This window comes from Squalius cephalus (genome assembly GCF_949319135.1).
Source record: "Squalius cephalus genome assembly, chromosome: 14".
Classification (NCBI taxonomy): Eukaryota; Metazoa; Chordata; class Actinopteri; order Cypriniformes; family Leuciscidae; genus Squalius; species Squalius cephalus.
The window spans coordinates 32,056,170-32,072,466 of NC_137135.1; the positions used below are offsets into that span (position 1 = coordinate 32,056,170).

The 16,297-nt window shown below is 36.9% G+C and overlaps 1 protein-coding gene across 6 annotated transcripts in view; it reads left to right on the forward strand.

Annotated features, from left to right (window-relative positions):
• The window catches only part of tlx2 (T cell leukemia homeobox 2), a gene marked incomplete at its 3' end in the record, with an annotated part of 145,494 nt that overhangs the window by 3,549 nt on the left and 125,648 nt on the right, over nt 1-16,297 (forward strand). Inside the window, exons 2-4 of one of the 6 annotated variants that reach the window (XR_013823557.1) lie at nt 4,002-4,239; nt 6,887-7,067; nt 7,587-7,745. Coding sequence is in view for 4 of the 6 variants with exons in the window: in XM_079893206.1 (XP_079749332.1) it covers nt 4,002-4,239; nt 6,887-7,103 (455 nt within the window). Of the gene's footprint in view, nt 1-4,001; nt 4,240-6,833; nt 7,104-7,586; nt 7,970-16,297 lie in introns of those variants that run through there. The other 5 variants (XR_013823558.1, XM_079893209.1, XM_079893208.1 and 2 more) reach the window with 5 other exon arrangements.

A 16,297-nucleotide genomic window follows, 5' to 3' on the forward strand; every position in this document is an offset into this window, starting at 1 on the left:
TAATGCGCATAGGCCTTGTTGTAAAGTCACGATGCCTGTCTGGAACAGGTTTATCTTTTTCCAGTTATTTTCACCGTCAGCTTGAATTGCATGTCTGCATTTCACCACAAGTGTCACGGCGCGTATAGGTGCACGGACAGGCCTGAGACTCGATATGCACTGCAGGCCGGACATATCATGCCGAATTGGGAGGCGATGAAAGGCTATACCACATGTTCTTTTGTTAATTGACTCCTTGGCAGTTTGCAAGTTTATAAAAATCCAGAAATGCATAAACAGATCAGTCGCTCTCAAGTCAATAAACACAGGTGCTCTGGCGATGGTAACGGCGCGCGGCCTTTACGCGCGGCTTTTCTGTTCCAGTTAACAGCACTGGTGACAACTACGATGTGCAAAGAGCTATATACAACCCTGTAAGCAAAATGACTGATGTAATAGACCATTTTCAAATATACACGATGCCAGAATCTGCACCGACACAAGAAAAACGAACGTATCCTATAATTCAAACTTCTGTTTAGTGCCTGTAGTCGTTTCCGCGCGTGCTCTGAAAAGGCACCGCAGCCACTTGCACTGATTCACATAACAGTATATTCATCAGTAGGTAAATCTATTTGTGTTACCGCTGGTAGGGGCTATTGGGTCCAGCTGCATCACAACATGGGGCAGGTGATGGTCGTAATCTGATATCACTGGCCTTGGAGAAATTGCAAAATGAAATTGCATGTGGATGCCCCTCAATCTGAAATGACAATAATGATCTTTCCCACCCATAAATACAAATGATTATGAAACTGAGACGAGGCCGTGTAGCCATGGTGACAGTGTCTGAAGGGACGACGAGGCTCTCGAGCGGACGGTTTATGGCTTTTCCTGACAATTATTCTATTTTATTCGATATTTCAATTCCCATCATGAGGGAAAATTTAAAGGCACATTCTGTTTTGCCTCACTGCGCGTAAATAGCGACAAATGCCCATGTTATATTTCAATATCGCGCTTTGAATCCATTACATGTATATTTATTAGATTTCTACAAAGGTAATATTCGCAATGGGAAAGGCAGGCGCTGTCGCATGAAGGTGATATCACGTATAACTGATTTTATTACTGGCCGCATATTCTCTAAGGCAAGCTTTGATTTTTTGATGTGCTCACCATAAATTTTATTACACAGACTTATCATTTAGAATTCCCTCTGCTGTCGAGAGTGAATACGGGGATTGTTTTTGTTTCCATTTGACCCACATATGTATCTGCGGAGGTGTGTTTCTGGGACATTTATTATTAGTTTTGTTCTGCAATCTGCACACCTGACATATAGTAGAAAAGAAAAAATAACACCGATCAAGTAAAAGCTGTGACATCACATCGACAGAAAAAACAAACAAACACATAGCCACGCAGGGAGACATTAAGTAGCCTATATCATATACCTATAAAAATAGAATCAAATAATATAATTAATTTCTCTTCATAATTTTGATGTCAAACGCTCTAGGATCAGACCGAATATTATCCGTGTGCGTAATTGATGATGACGCGTGCCGCATGTCACTCAAGATCAGCGCTTTAATTAAAAGCAATCAAATCCAATTACGCACAGGAATGAAGAGTCTATGCGCTTAATCCAATCAGAAGTCTTTTTACTAGCTTGTCTAATAAAATATGACAAATAAACTAATGACCTGGGTAGGAATGTTCTGATCAAAATAAAATATAGAAATAAATAAAATTATGACACCTTTTATTTTATTTTATCAGTTACTCTAATAAAATGAAGCTGGACCAAAACAGATTCAATGTCAGCCTGACCTAGTGTCAGGAATCCCAGCGTGACTAGTGTGTGAACTGTTGAGAAGTTCTTCTGAGAGCAGCAGTGAATCTTCAATTACACAAGAACGTGAATGAATGTAGTTGAGTAGTTGACATTTACAGATCTTGAACATGGTATTATCTGAACTCCAACCTGCCAAACAGAAAAAAATATCCCTCTGTCTTCACACAAGGCCAGCCAACCATGGCAAGACCCAAATTCAGACACAAGGATCACTTGGTCAAAGGTCACTCGCTTGGTTTACTCAAAAACAGGGTTTTACACTCCAAATATTTGTCATAGTCCAATTCCTTAATTTCATTTTTTCCCTTTTATTTTAGGATAGTCATACAATTTAAGTTATTCTGTCTAAATGAACTATGTAATTTAAAATAATTATCTAGGACATGCAATGTTTAATCTCTCCCTTTTATGTTTTCTTTTCACAAAATTACAATTAATACACACTACACTGTCCATGTAAACATTTTCTTTAGATGATCCATATTAATTTGGGATTCCAATGCAACACGGAATCAAACAGACTGATTTTTTTCCAATACAGGAATTATAGGGACATGTCTAAATGTAAGAATAATATACATTCTGTATCTGTATGTGTGTGTGTGTGTGTGTGTGTGTGTGTGTGTGTAAATACACACACACACACACACACACACATACTGTGTTGATTTAATAATACATTAAATACATGAAAAATTATAGTATTATATTAACAATGATATATGAACATACAAATATATATACATTTATATTCAGGGCTGTAACATGTATACAGACATGTGAGGGGCAACATCATGGTTGATAATATGGGCTTTTCCATGGTTGATTCTTATATGACATTTGGTCTATACTTTATTCCTGAAAATGTGGTTCCAACCTTGTTTGTATTCATCAAATGGCGATGACAGTTTGCCACACACTGCTTATGTAGCATAAGAGAGGGAGTGTCATCATCCATTTGCTGTTTGAAATGAGTAAATGAATGTCATTGTGCACACTGCATGACCTGTGATTTATTTATGCAGTTTCCTCGTTTGTTTCATTCAGGTACACAATACACACTGTCCATCTAACACACCAGGAGAGCAAACACTGTTCTGGACAAGCAAAACATTATAGGTTTGACTCCTTGACTGGGTTCCAATTTGTTACCCTTTAATGGAAAGGTCTCGCCATGTCTGGGAATCCTTTTACGGTCCAATTAAGGACTCCAAAACACTGTTTCTGATATATATATATATAGAGAGTCTTACAAGTTGATACAATCCTCATACTTATAGAAAAGGTAACATAGGTCAAGGTGGGCTCGCATTTAGGATACATTCTTTCAAGGTGTTTATATCACTAATTCACAGCTGATTCCACAACTAACATTAGTAGCACAAAATAACAGGAAGGAGGGGAGAGGTGAAAAAAATACATACAAAGAATTCTGTATACAAAAATCAAGACCTCTGTTGTAAAACCATGAATAGCTAATGCATAATACAGAAGGAGTGAATGAGAAATGAACCTGAGTTCACTGCTGCTGCTGCAAGCACTTTATGTCATACAAACCTGAAATATAATGTGTCCATGTGCTGAAGTTTAAAAACAGTCGCGTTCTGAGGTAACCATAGCAACGGTGCGCCGATCGAACGCGCAGTTCAGTTCAGGAAAACGAGTCACACATAGAAATCACAAACAACTTGTACGTTTTATTTAGAACGTCGTTAAGAATGTCGAGTGACTCATTTTGATGTTCATTTCATCTTTCAACCAAATTAAATAGGCCTAGGCCAACATATTTCAGAATAGGCTATATGACCCAGTGTTTAATTCTGCCCTACTGACCATGGATTTACTTGCACTGTTATGACGGCATAGCTGAAGACTTTAAAAAAATACAATAAATACATTTAGAATTAAAACTTTGAACAAAACAAGGGAACACTTTATGACTAATAGCCTAATCATTTTCAAGTTATCAAACGTAATTTTCAAAAATTAAAATATTATTATAGGATACAATTATTTTCATGACATTAGATTATCTTATGCAATTCTATATTAAGCATTATTTAGGCCTAATGGTTCTGCGTGAATATTATTTGGCTTAGTGAAAGTGTTAACGAATGCAAATATTTTTCACCTTTACTCACGCCCAGACTGTGTTTTTCAGCAGCTCTTTCACCGTTCTCCGTGACACGACGGATCGGTCACCCGTACCAGAACCGAACTCCGCCGAAGAGGAAAAAGCCGCGCACGTCGTTCAGCCGCGTGCAGATCTGCGAGCTGGAGAAGCGCTTCCACCGGCAGAAGTATCTGGCGTCCGCGGAGCGCGCCACGCTCGCCAAGGCCTTGAAGATGACAGACGCTCAGGTCAAAACCTGGTTCCAGAACAGAAGAACAAAATGGAGGTGAGTGAAAATATACGATTATAAATGCCTTGTTTTGTACAATCCCAAATCAGTCCAAATGTTGTTTTAATAAAAGAAATAAGCTACAATAATACCTAGCCAAGAATGTAACACCAGCACTTTTACAAACTAGAAATACTAGAAAACTTTCTGCTGACTTTTTTTTTTTTCAATATTATTTGCGATCCTATTTTTTTTTTTTTTTTTTTTTTTTACTAAATTTGATTACCACGAATTTATGCACAAATTTAAAAAATGTCCTTCTATTAGAAATTAAAACTTTATCTTTGAAAATTGCATTAATTTAAAAAAAAAATGGTGGTACATTATATTGCCTTTATTTGTATTCATTTATAGTTACTTAGTCATAGTTGTGTTCACAACATAGCTTATACACATTTGGCAATACATGATTAGATTTCCCAATAACAGCTATAATTTAGTCAGAAATTAGTTTAAGTGAAAGGGGCATTTAGGCAGAGTGGAAAATACTTTGAATCTGCAGAGGTTTGCATTTTTATTTGTTTATTTATTTTCCATTGGACACCAATTGGCTTGACCAAGCAGAAACCTTGAAGCTCTTAAAAGGCTCTGTGGAAACTTGCTGTCCAGGCAGTACAGAACCTATACTTCTGAATAATTGAGAGCATGTCCATCCTTTCCCCATAATCTACTCAAGCTTTTGCTGTTGGCTCTTTTGGAGCAAATAAGTGCCCAATCTAATTAAGAGCAGGCTTACTTACCTTTGGTTTTACCAACAGGCAATAGGCAGACAAGAGCTGGCTGAACGTGATTTATTTATAATGAAGCTGAGTCATGGCCTTTCACAAATAAAAATGTATTATGGTCGTTTCAGCCTACTCATCAATATTTATGGAGCTCAACTTAATTCAACAATTATCTGTATCTGATGAAAGCTGCTGGGAAACATTCATTAGCCTGGTCCCTTCTCTGCACTGTTGAATTTGCAGTGCCTCTTAGGAATTAAATTCTGGTAAATCTTACTGGATACCAACCAAACCCGAATATCAATTGAATTTAACAACACTGAATCTTCAAAATGAATTCAGATTTCAGAGAGGCCTCTATGAAAATCATACAGTCTAAAGACCTCATCTTCCATGACCAAATCTGTCCACCATGAGGGTCTAATTTAGTTGCTATACCTGCCGCCCGGCGTCCATTAGCCACACACATGCAGCTAAATGCATGACTGTAATGTGATTGCACTTTGCTCATTTGATCACAGGCTTGTTACGCGTACAATCGACACACAAATACATCCTTCATCCTAAAAGTGTCTCTAGACTAGTCGAATATTATACATCACGACAAAACTGGAAAACCTGACGGGAAATGCAGCACTCATTTGTTTTTAGACGTTTTTCTTTGCATTTTCCAGGCTGTAAGTGATCAAACTTGAACCATTTATCATCTTAAATGTGATAAAATATGGCATTATACATAAATGATACTTGTATAACTTAGTTTTAAGACATTTTTAAATATATATAAACGACCCTAATAAGTGTCTCAAAAAATATGTTGGAAAATGTGCAGTTTTGATACTGTAAGGAGCCATTTATATCCTTAAAATGCTTTTGTTGGTGCAACCTGTATTACACTGATCATTTTTTGCCTTTTAATTTATTTCTAAAAACATTTTTAACCATTTGTTTTCTGCTTTGCTCACTCTTAGAAGAAAAGGTTCTAGATAACTTTAAAGGGTTCTGTCAGGCGCTTCATATAGAACCTTTCAGGGGTTTCCATCATTTAATGGACTTAGTTTTAATTAATTTTTAATTTGATTACATTTCATGAATTAAGAAGTGTCACTAGAAAAAATGTGAAAGAACCAGAAAACATGAAAGTACTATGCAATAATTTAAGACATTTCGAACCATTTTGTTATAAAGGGTTCTTTAAAATTGAAGGGTTTTATAGGGGGTAAAACAAATCTACTTTTATATATTCCAATTAAATACATTTTCAGTGAATTTAATGTTGAAGGGATGGTTCACCTAAAAATGTTTTTTTTTGTTTTGTTTATTTATTCACCCTCATGTTGTTCCAAACCTGTATGACTTTCTTTCTTCATACAGTTTTTTTTTTTTTTGTCCTTACAATGAAAATCACAATGATAAAAGCAGCGTGAAACGACACGAGGGTGATTAAACGAGAGATTTTGAATGTTTGAGTGAACTATCCCTTTAAATGAATGCAGCTGATAAAAAGATTAATGATGTTCAATCTATCAAAGTATATCTCAGGTCCCCGGACCAATAAAATAGGATTTATTCATTGTTTTGTCACGTACTGTTATGTAATAATATTCACATCTGTTATGCTGACAGCTCCAATAGGCTCCTCATGTGTACAGTCAAGGCATTATTAAATGTACAGTACCATTAACATTCACATGTTTCATTCAAAACGACTTTAGTCATAACGCGCATATTGTTATTTTTCACAAAGGCATGACATCTCTTTTGTGTATGTGGAGAGCTCAGATCTCTCAAGGTAATTAAAACCAGCCTAGGACCTGCACTAGATAAACATGTTAGTTGACATAATCCACTTTTGTATTTGAAAAGGGGCTCTGTCACTGCACATCATGTTGACTTCAATCATGCGTCTCTGATGACAGGAGGCAGACCGCTGAGGAGAGAGAGGCTGAGCGACAGCAAGCCAACCGTCTAATGCTACAGCTCCAACAGGAGGCCTTTCAGAAGACCCTGAGTCAACCGCTCCAACAAGACCCTCTCTGCCTACACAACTCCTCGCTTTACGCCCTGCAGAACTTACAGCCGTGGGCCGATGACAACAAGGTGACGTCCGTCACCTCAGTCGCATCTGTGGTCTGACCCACAACTCTCATGTGTGCTAGTTAATTGAGAAAGGATTTTATAGTACATTGTAGGACACCAATTAGTCCTTAATTTGGGTGGATCTCTCACATTCTCACTTGGACTCACAAGCGCCATACGTTTTTTTCTTGCTCTGTAAAAACGTATTTTCCAATCACTCATGGAAAGAATCTATTCAATTCCAATGATTTTTGACAGGATCAACTTTGAGCCTGGGATAAAAATCGCTAGAGCAATTTCAGAAAAAAAACCCCAATAACAGATTAAACTGTATTTTTTGTGTATTTGTTTGTTTATCACTCAAGCATTTTTCAGAAATGTGCATATTTAAGTCTTGGCGTGGAGCAAAAACCATAATGTATTCCCAGTTAAAGTGGAAACCAAACAAACACAAGCACACCCAGTTTACATTTTCATTCCCACCTGAATCTGACTGGTCATTTGCTCGACCCTTATACATTCTCGTTCCTCTTTCTTCAGCTACCCATCTAAGAGAGGGACGGGCTATGTCCTTTCCAACCCCAAAACCGCAAAGCTGTCTGATGAATTTCACCCATCAAGACGGCTGTCTACGTGCCGTTTGGCATCAAGGAGACTGACTCAACCCCAGACTCGTTCATTCTTGTTCTTTTTATTTGTGTTTTTTTTTTTTCCCCCTTTGGACTTTGTAAGATGTGTTTGTGATGCATGTTCTCTACATTTCTTGTATGAAGAGATGGACTAAAAACTGTTAGTTCTTTCAAGCTGGAGTCCTTCCTAAAACGCACTTTGGAAGCAATTATGGAGGCGCTCTCTCTGGATTCTTCATGACGTGACGTTTAAAGGTGTTTTATATTAAAAAGAATCGTGACTTCTAAGACTATTCCTCTTCCTCCTCTGTGAAATTATTTTAGAATAATCTCCTAGGTAAAGCGTGTCATTTTTGCACAACTACAGAATAGATGATTCCAGAAATAATGGCAGAACAGCTGGACACAATTGGTTGAGCCAAAGCTGTCGTGTTGGGCTGATCGGGATAGCACCACCACAGTTTTTATAACTTTTGGGGAAATCAAATGGCTTATTTTAAAGGGATATTTCACCCAAAAATTTAAATTCTGTCATTAATTACTCACGCTTCATCTTCAAAACACAAAGATCTTTTTAATGAAATCTGAGAGCTTTTTGTCCCTCCATTGACAGCTACGCAACTACCACTTTGACACTTCAAAAAGTTCATAGAGATTGTAAAACTAATCCATATTGAGCGGTTTAGTCCAAATTTTCTGAAGAGACACAATCGCTGAAGAACAGATTTAATTTAGGCTTTTATTCACATTTAAACATTGATCAGCGAACATAAACAGAATCTCAACCGAATCTGCTTGACGAGTGAGAATGAACCTCATTGGTTCTTACTGAAGCTCAAACGTGCTGCGTAACACGAGAATGAACCTCATTGGTTCCTTGCTGAAGCTCAAACGTGCTGCGTAACACGAGAATGAACCTCATTGGTTCCTTGCTGAAGCTCAAACGTGCTGCGTAACACTAGAATGAACCTCATTGGTTCTTACTGAAGCTCAAACGTGCTGCGTAACACGAGAATGAACCTCATTGGTTCTTGCTGAAGCTCAAACGTGCTGCGTAACACTAGAATGAACCTCATTGGTTCTTGCTGAAGCTCAAACGTGTTGCGTAACACTAGAGTGAACCTCATTGGTTCTTGCTGAAGCTCAAACGTGCTGCGTAACACTAGAATGAACCTCATTGGTTCTTGCTGAAGCTCAAACGTGCTGCGTAACACTAGAATGAACCTCAGTGGTTCTTGCTGAAGCTCAAACGTGTTGCGTAACACTAGAGTGAACCTCATTGGTTCTTGCTGAAGCTCAAACGTGCTGCGTAACACTAGAATGAACCTCATTGGTTCTTACTGAAGCTCAAACGTGCTGCGGAACACTAGAGTGAACCTCATTGGTTCTTAATGAAGCTCAAACGTGCTGCGTAACACTAGAATGAACCTCAGTGGTTCTTGCTGAAGCTCAAACGTGTTGCGTAACACTAGAGTGAACCTCATTGGTTCTTAATGAAGCTCAAACGTGCTGCGTAACACTAGAGTGAACCTCATTGGTTCTTGCTGAAGCTCAAACGTGCTGCGTAACACCAGAATGAACCTCATTGGTTCTTGCTGAAGCTCAAACGTGCTGCGTAACACTAGAATGAACCTCATTGGTTCCTTGCTGAAGCTCAAACGTGCTGCGTAACACTAGAATGAACCTCATTGGTTCTTACTGAAGCTCAAACGTGCTGCGTAACACTAGAATGAACCTCATTGGTTCCTTGCTGAAGCTCAAACGTGCTGCGTAACACTAGAATGAACCTCATTGGTTCTTGCTGAAGCTCAAACGTGCTGCGTAACACTAGAATTAACCTCATTGGTTCTTACTGAAGCTCAAACGTGCTGCGTAACACTAGAATGAATCTCATTGGTTCTTACTGAAGCTCAACCGTGCTGCGTAACACTAGAATGAACCTCATTGGTTCTTGCTGAAGCTCAAACGTGCTGCGTAACACTAGAATGAACCTCATTGGTTCTTACTGAAGCTCAAACGTGTTGCGTAACACTAGAGTGAACCTCATTGGTTCTTGCTGAAGCTCAAACGTGCTGCGTAACACTAGAATTAACCTCATTGGTTCTTACTGAAGCTCAAACGTGCTGCGTAACACTAGAATGAATCTCATTGGTTCTTACTGAAGCTCAACCGTGCTGCGTAACACTAGAATGAACCTCATTGGTTCTTGCTGAAGCTCAAACGTGCTGCGTAACACCAGAATGAACCTCATTGGTTCTTGCTGAAGCTCAAACGTGCTGCGTAACACCAGAATGAACCTCATTGGTTCTTGCTGAAGCTCAAACGTGCTGCGTAACACCAGAATGAACCTCATTGGTTCTTACTGAAGCTCAAACGTGCTGCGTAACACCAGAATGAACCTCATTGGTTCTTGCACGTCAAGTGAACATGCTTGAGCTTCCGTTTACCACAATTGATGTGTGAGTTGATCAATGTTTATTTGTGAATAGCCTAAATTCAATCTGTTCATCAGATAAAGCGATCGAGTCTCTTTAGAAAATTTCATATGGATTAGTTTTACGATCTCTTTATGAACTTTTTGAGGCATAAATGTGGTAGTTGCGTAGCTGTCGATGGAAGGACAGAAATCGTTCAAGATTTCATCAGAAAGATCTTCATTTGTGTTCCGAAGATGAACAAAAGTCTTACAGGTTTGGAACGACATGAGGGTGAGTAAATAATGACAGAATTTTTCTTTTTGGGTGAACTATCCCTTTAACATTGATAAGCAGTTACACAGACCACTTTTAATTTTACTACAGAATTTTAGTCCAAATCATTATTCATCAACTTGTAAAATTGACGATAATTGAGTGCAGTTTTATACAGAAAACAAGTTCTTGACACGTATTTTGAAAGCATTCATCACCCATGTCCACCCAGACACCGTAGGGGCGTAAACAACTGATAGGATCTCTGTGAGCCGAAACAGCAGTCAAAACAGGCCATCGCATTGGTTACCACAGAGGAGTGATATACACGTAACACAGGGAGGGGACGTGGAATCATAGCAGTTTTATTCACAGTAAATGAGCCTTTACATTCTGTTCTACACACGACTGCATCTCCCAGGAAATGCTAAAGCATAAACCGATTACAGCTTGTAGAAAGAGCCAGCAGTTGACTGGAACACAACATGAACAACGGGAACAATAATACTGTTGGACTTGTGAGATTAGCCCATTTTAAAATTCATTACACATAATCATGATCCAATTTAGTTATAGGGAAGGTGAATTAAACATTAAAATCTTGGAAATTGTTTCTGAAATTATAGAAGACATTTAAATCAAGTACACACACATTTTGTTTTCATGTTTATGGGGACATTTTAGGTCCCCCCATGAGTCTGTGTGCATTCAGGTTTGAAAAACATGTACACACACACACACACACACACACACACACACACACACACACACTATAATTTGGGGTCAGTAAGATTTTTCTTTTTTTAATAAATTGATACTTTTATTCAAGACACGAAAAGACACGTTAAATTGATTGAAAGTGTCAGTAAAGATATTTTTTATAGAAATAAATATTTCAAATAAATGCTTTTCTTTTGAACTTTCTCTTCATCAAAGAATCCAGCAAAAAAAGTGCATGGTTTCCACAAAAATATAATTTACATGCTTTTATCCACACGATTTTTATCCAAAGCAACTTACATTGCATTCAAGATGCAATGTATTATTATATTGTTTAAATATTAATGTTTTCAGCATTGATAATAATCAGAAATGTTTCTTGAGCAGCAAATCAGCATATGAATGATTTCTGAAGGATCATGTGACACTGACGACTGGAGTAATGATGCTGAAAACTCAGCTTTGATCACAGGAATAAATTACATTTTAAAATATACTGAAATACAAAACAGTTATTTTAAATTCACAATACAATCACCACAATATTACTGTTTTTATAGCCTTGGCGAGCATGAGCGACGTCTTTCAAAATCATTAAAAAAAACATACCAACCCCAAACTTTTGAATGGCACATATTTAAAAAACTAGATTTCATTAGAATAAAAGTATAATATATTAAGCAATCTTCTGATCAAAACTTTCTTTGTGTATTCATTCTCTTCTCTTATAAAGTGGTTCAACTGTTTCAGACTATACCCTCTAAGCAGAAGGACAAGCTGTTTTAGCCATCACACACTCCTGTTTTGTTTAGCTAAGTTTGATGCCATCTTGCCTGGTTAAGATCCTGTCAGTGTGAGTCGGTCGCCGCGGTAACGCCTCTCCAACCCTCATTTCCTCCGTCAGTCTTCCAGCCGCTTTCATCTTCCTGTCTTATTCTGCCGCTGCGACGTGACTTGGCTCATTTTGCTGAAATTCCTTTCGGTCTCTGTTTTCGAAAAATCTCTATTGTGTTTGGCCGCAGGTGCTCTGAGCTTCTCTTTCTCCTCCTGTTGTGCCTGATGTTTTTGTTTTTTTTGCCCTATCTACCTGAGGGCCCTCACCTCATCCAATAAAATGTTGCCACACAAGATGAGCGAGAAGCGAGAGGTTAAAGAATCACACTTCCTATCTCACTCAATGTTCCTAGACAGGCTCCGGTTTATCTCACAGACGCTACAAACCAATATGACCTATATGGCCTCCACTTCTTCAGATTACAGATGTCCAACAGTTCAAAGATCCAACTGCATTTTCCAAACACAACCAGAAGAATAAACACAGTCCTTAAAGATATATACAAGACTAACAAAGGGCCGGACATACCAGAACAGTGAAAAACACAATGCATCATCCATACATCTCATGTCATCTATGACAGCTCCATTTGGCAGCTAATGCAAGTAGACTAACATATCAGCCAATATTAGACATTTTGAAACCGTATCTTTTTTTTTTTAAACTCCTGTCTTGGTATATCTTGCTGTGCTGAAAATAGACTGTATCGACATGTATTATTTTTTTATCTTATATAGATGAAGTGATGTCTATGTGTCTAGTCACTCAAATCTTTCGAAAGAATTCAATAAAAGCCAACATTTCTTTTTATCAAGCGAAGAATGACATACTATGGGACACTCGCTATACAATTTAATGTAGCATAATAAGGCTTTTTCACACAATGTCGGGTCGACAAAAGCATCACCATAGGAAAGCAACACACACAAACAACTGATAAACCTGCAGTTACTGACACACCTGAATTGCCGATCTGCTCACCTGCGTTTATGAACATCAGATAGCTGGTTCTCTTCTAGAAAGCGATACAGGTCTGCAAAAACATTCTTGTGAAAGTGAGAAGTTGGGAAAATATCTAAGAACTGAATTTCTCATCATTATAATAAAGTACGAAAGACAGGCCTATTAACCCTTTTAAAGTGTGGCATACATATTGCCATACATATTTTATAACATAGTTTATATATATAGCCTATATATATATATATATATATATATATATATTTTTTTTTTTTTTACATTAACAGTTAATTGAACCTTTAAGATAACCTCTCTCTCTCTCCCTCTATATATATATATAAAAGGGTATTTTTTTTTGTTTTGTTTGTTATTTTTAAAAAGTCTTTTGTGGCTCATATTGTATTGTGTGATATTGAGAGAATATGGAGCTCAAACTCGAGAAGGAAAAACACCTCAATTTTATTCAGAGGCCCAAACTGGGCAATAATAGACAATTTGGTGCAGAAGTTGTTATGGCCAAAAACTTAAGATGAAATTCTGATAGCTTGTAAATGAATGTAAATCAATTAGATATTTGTAACAGTATAGCAGACTTTCATCAAATGCATATTGATATCAGTAGTCTCCCAATAATGTCTTAATAAGATGTCTTAGTTTTATGATCAAAGATCTGTAGCAAAATAAACACAATGCAATACAATGATGATTGAGAGGTATACAAATCAATCAAAATCCAGTTATGTATCTATCATATTAGATACATTTTAACATGATTAATTAAGTAATACAATCAAGTAAACCTAAGTTGGTTCAGTTCAGAAAATGTTCATCCTGAAATATTACTAACAATATACAAGCTTTGTTAAGTTTACTTCATAAAAATCAGTAAAGATTTCACAGCAAAAAGACATGTGATAATCTGGCTAGTAGAGAAGTGTAACGTTATACATAAATATTGTACTGTGTGTTTCAGCAATTTCTACTAGCACTGACCCTAAAAAACAATGAACATCCACCATGGAATTTCATTTCAAAAGGTACCCTGAATTAAAAAGAACATGTAGCCTATATGTTAATAAATACCCCATACTAAACATGACTATAAACTGGAACTCTCCTTTTGAGTGTTTATGAGAAAGAATTGAAAGTGTTGGCAGGAGCCAGAGACTACAGAGAGCTCTAGAGAGTGTGTTTTGGGGTGTGTCGTCAGACCAGCATGTCTGTGTGTGTATACGGGTCACTCACGTTAAAGTGCTGCTGCCTGTTTTGAACGGGTTTCTTTCAAGATGGCCCTTTTCACCAAGCGCCTGCATGAAGGGTGGAACTGGAAGTGGTTATCTTCATCGTTTTTTTTATGGCTGTCACCTCTAACAAAGCAAAAAAAACCTTTGTTCTTGTGAATAGGAAATCGAGTAAATCCTCTGAAGAGTTTAATAAATAGTCGAAGAGCGACATGGCCTAGTGAAACACGAGGCGTCGGTAGCCTCAGCCTGGCGCGTTGCGTTCGAATCGAAGCTTCGAACACTTTACGAATCTTTTGATCTTGTGAATCAATGCTTCGAAGAAGTGGCGTGCACAGACAGAAAGGGCAAAAAAAAGAAGAAGAAGAGTTCCTTGTTTATTTTTAATCCTTTCTTTCCTTGGCATTCTATGAAAAGATGTTGATAGAATGCATGACACATCAAACGAAAATAGGGAAATTATGATAATATTACTAAATATTATTTAGCCTACTTAACCAAACAAAAACAGTGAGAATCAAGAAGGTAGTTATGAGGAATTCATGTTTAGTTTTGTTGATGTTGTAAATTTTATGTATGTATTATATGCATGAAAGTGTTAGCTATCATGAAATAACACTTTACAGTAAGGTTAAATTTGTTAATGAACTAATAATAAACTGCACTTCTACAGCATTTATTAATCTTAATTAACATTAATTTTAGTATTTACTAAAACATTATTAAAATCAAAAGTTGTAGGCCTATTTGTTAACATTAGTTAATGCACTAACTGTGACATAACGTGACATAACATGAACAAACAATTAACAGTCGTATTATTATTATAACTAAGATGAACAAATACTGTAACAAATGTGTTACATGGTTAGTTCATGTTTGTGAATAATAAACTAATTAATCTTATTGTATAGTGTTAGGCCTACTATGAAATCAAATATATAAATTCCTTACAAATTAGAGTTGGACATGGACTTAAGATTTCATTTCACTAGATGTATTTCCCCAAGCTAATAACACTTGATAAAAATGAATGACATTAGTGGCAATGGTGTATAAGTGTATTGTTATTTATTATAATACTTATAAAAATAATAATTATTATTTACATTTATCAGATAGGTACTCAATACATTTTGAGACAGAGGGGGCAGGGGCACTCTCCCTTTAATTACTTTGGTCAATTCAAGAATAATTTATGCAATTGTATATTGTTTAGGCTACTTGAAAGAATGAAAAGTTCAGTTTTTAACTGGTCGAGGCTGATGGGATTTAGAAAGTAGCCTAATTATAAGTAATCCAATACCGTTTAGAGAGAGAGAGAGAGAGAGAATAATTAGCCTTATCACTAACTTATATTATCCATAAGTTCCAATAAAGATACATTATATAGGCTATATAATGTATCTTTATTGGAACTTATGGCTAATATAATAACTGATCTCTTATCAGTTTTATAATTTATGTGCGTAAAAAAATTGTGTAGAATTTTTACAAATTGAAAATTCCAATTGTTAAAGTGTTACATTATAAGTGCTATAAATTAATTAATTACTGCATAGCATATTACATATACAGTTTATGTGTGATGACATTGATTACAATAGCCATTATTTTGCAGAACTTTTTCGCTTTAACCAGCAGATGTCCTCAGCGTGGAGAGTTTCAAGCGTTTCGACACAGTGAATCAAATTTACGAAACAATTTGTTCAATTGATCCGACGTTTCGAAAAGCCTCGTTTCCCCCATCACTACCTCCTCAGTGCAGTGTAGCCTACTTTGTATTTAACAGTTGTTGGGACATTCCTTCAGTCTTTAATTTATCCACCAGTAGACTACAAAGGTATGGACTGCTTTCACAACTAGGCTACTTCAGCGTTCTAGTTAGTATATCGAGAGTTATGCGCACCTAATATACATGATTTACCTAATATACACCTCATTTTAGTGTTTGTTCAACTCATTGACCACAGTACATTGAAAGTAAACATAACCGGAAAAAAGTGAGAGGTACTATTTGCAAACGGAAGTGCGTCACGAAGCTCAGTGCAAGTGGTCCATTGTGAGCCTCGCCATTTTTAAACGCCCTCTCTCTAAAACCCCGCCCTCTCAAGACTTGTCAGCCAACCCGATATCACCAAACCCGGCGCGAAAATGATTGACAGGCGTTTTGAAT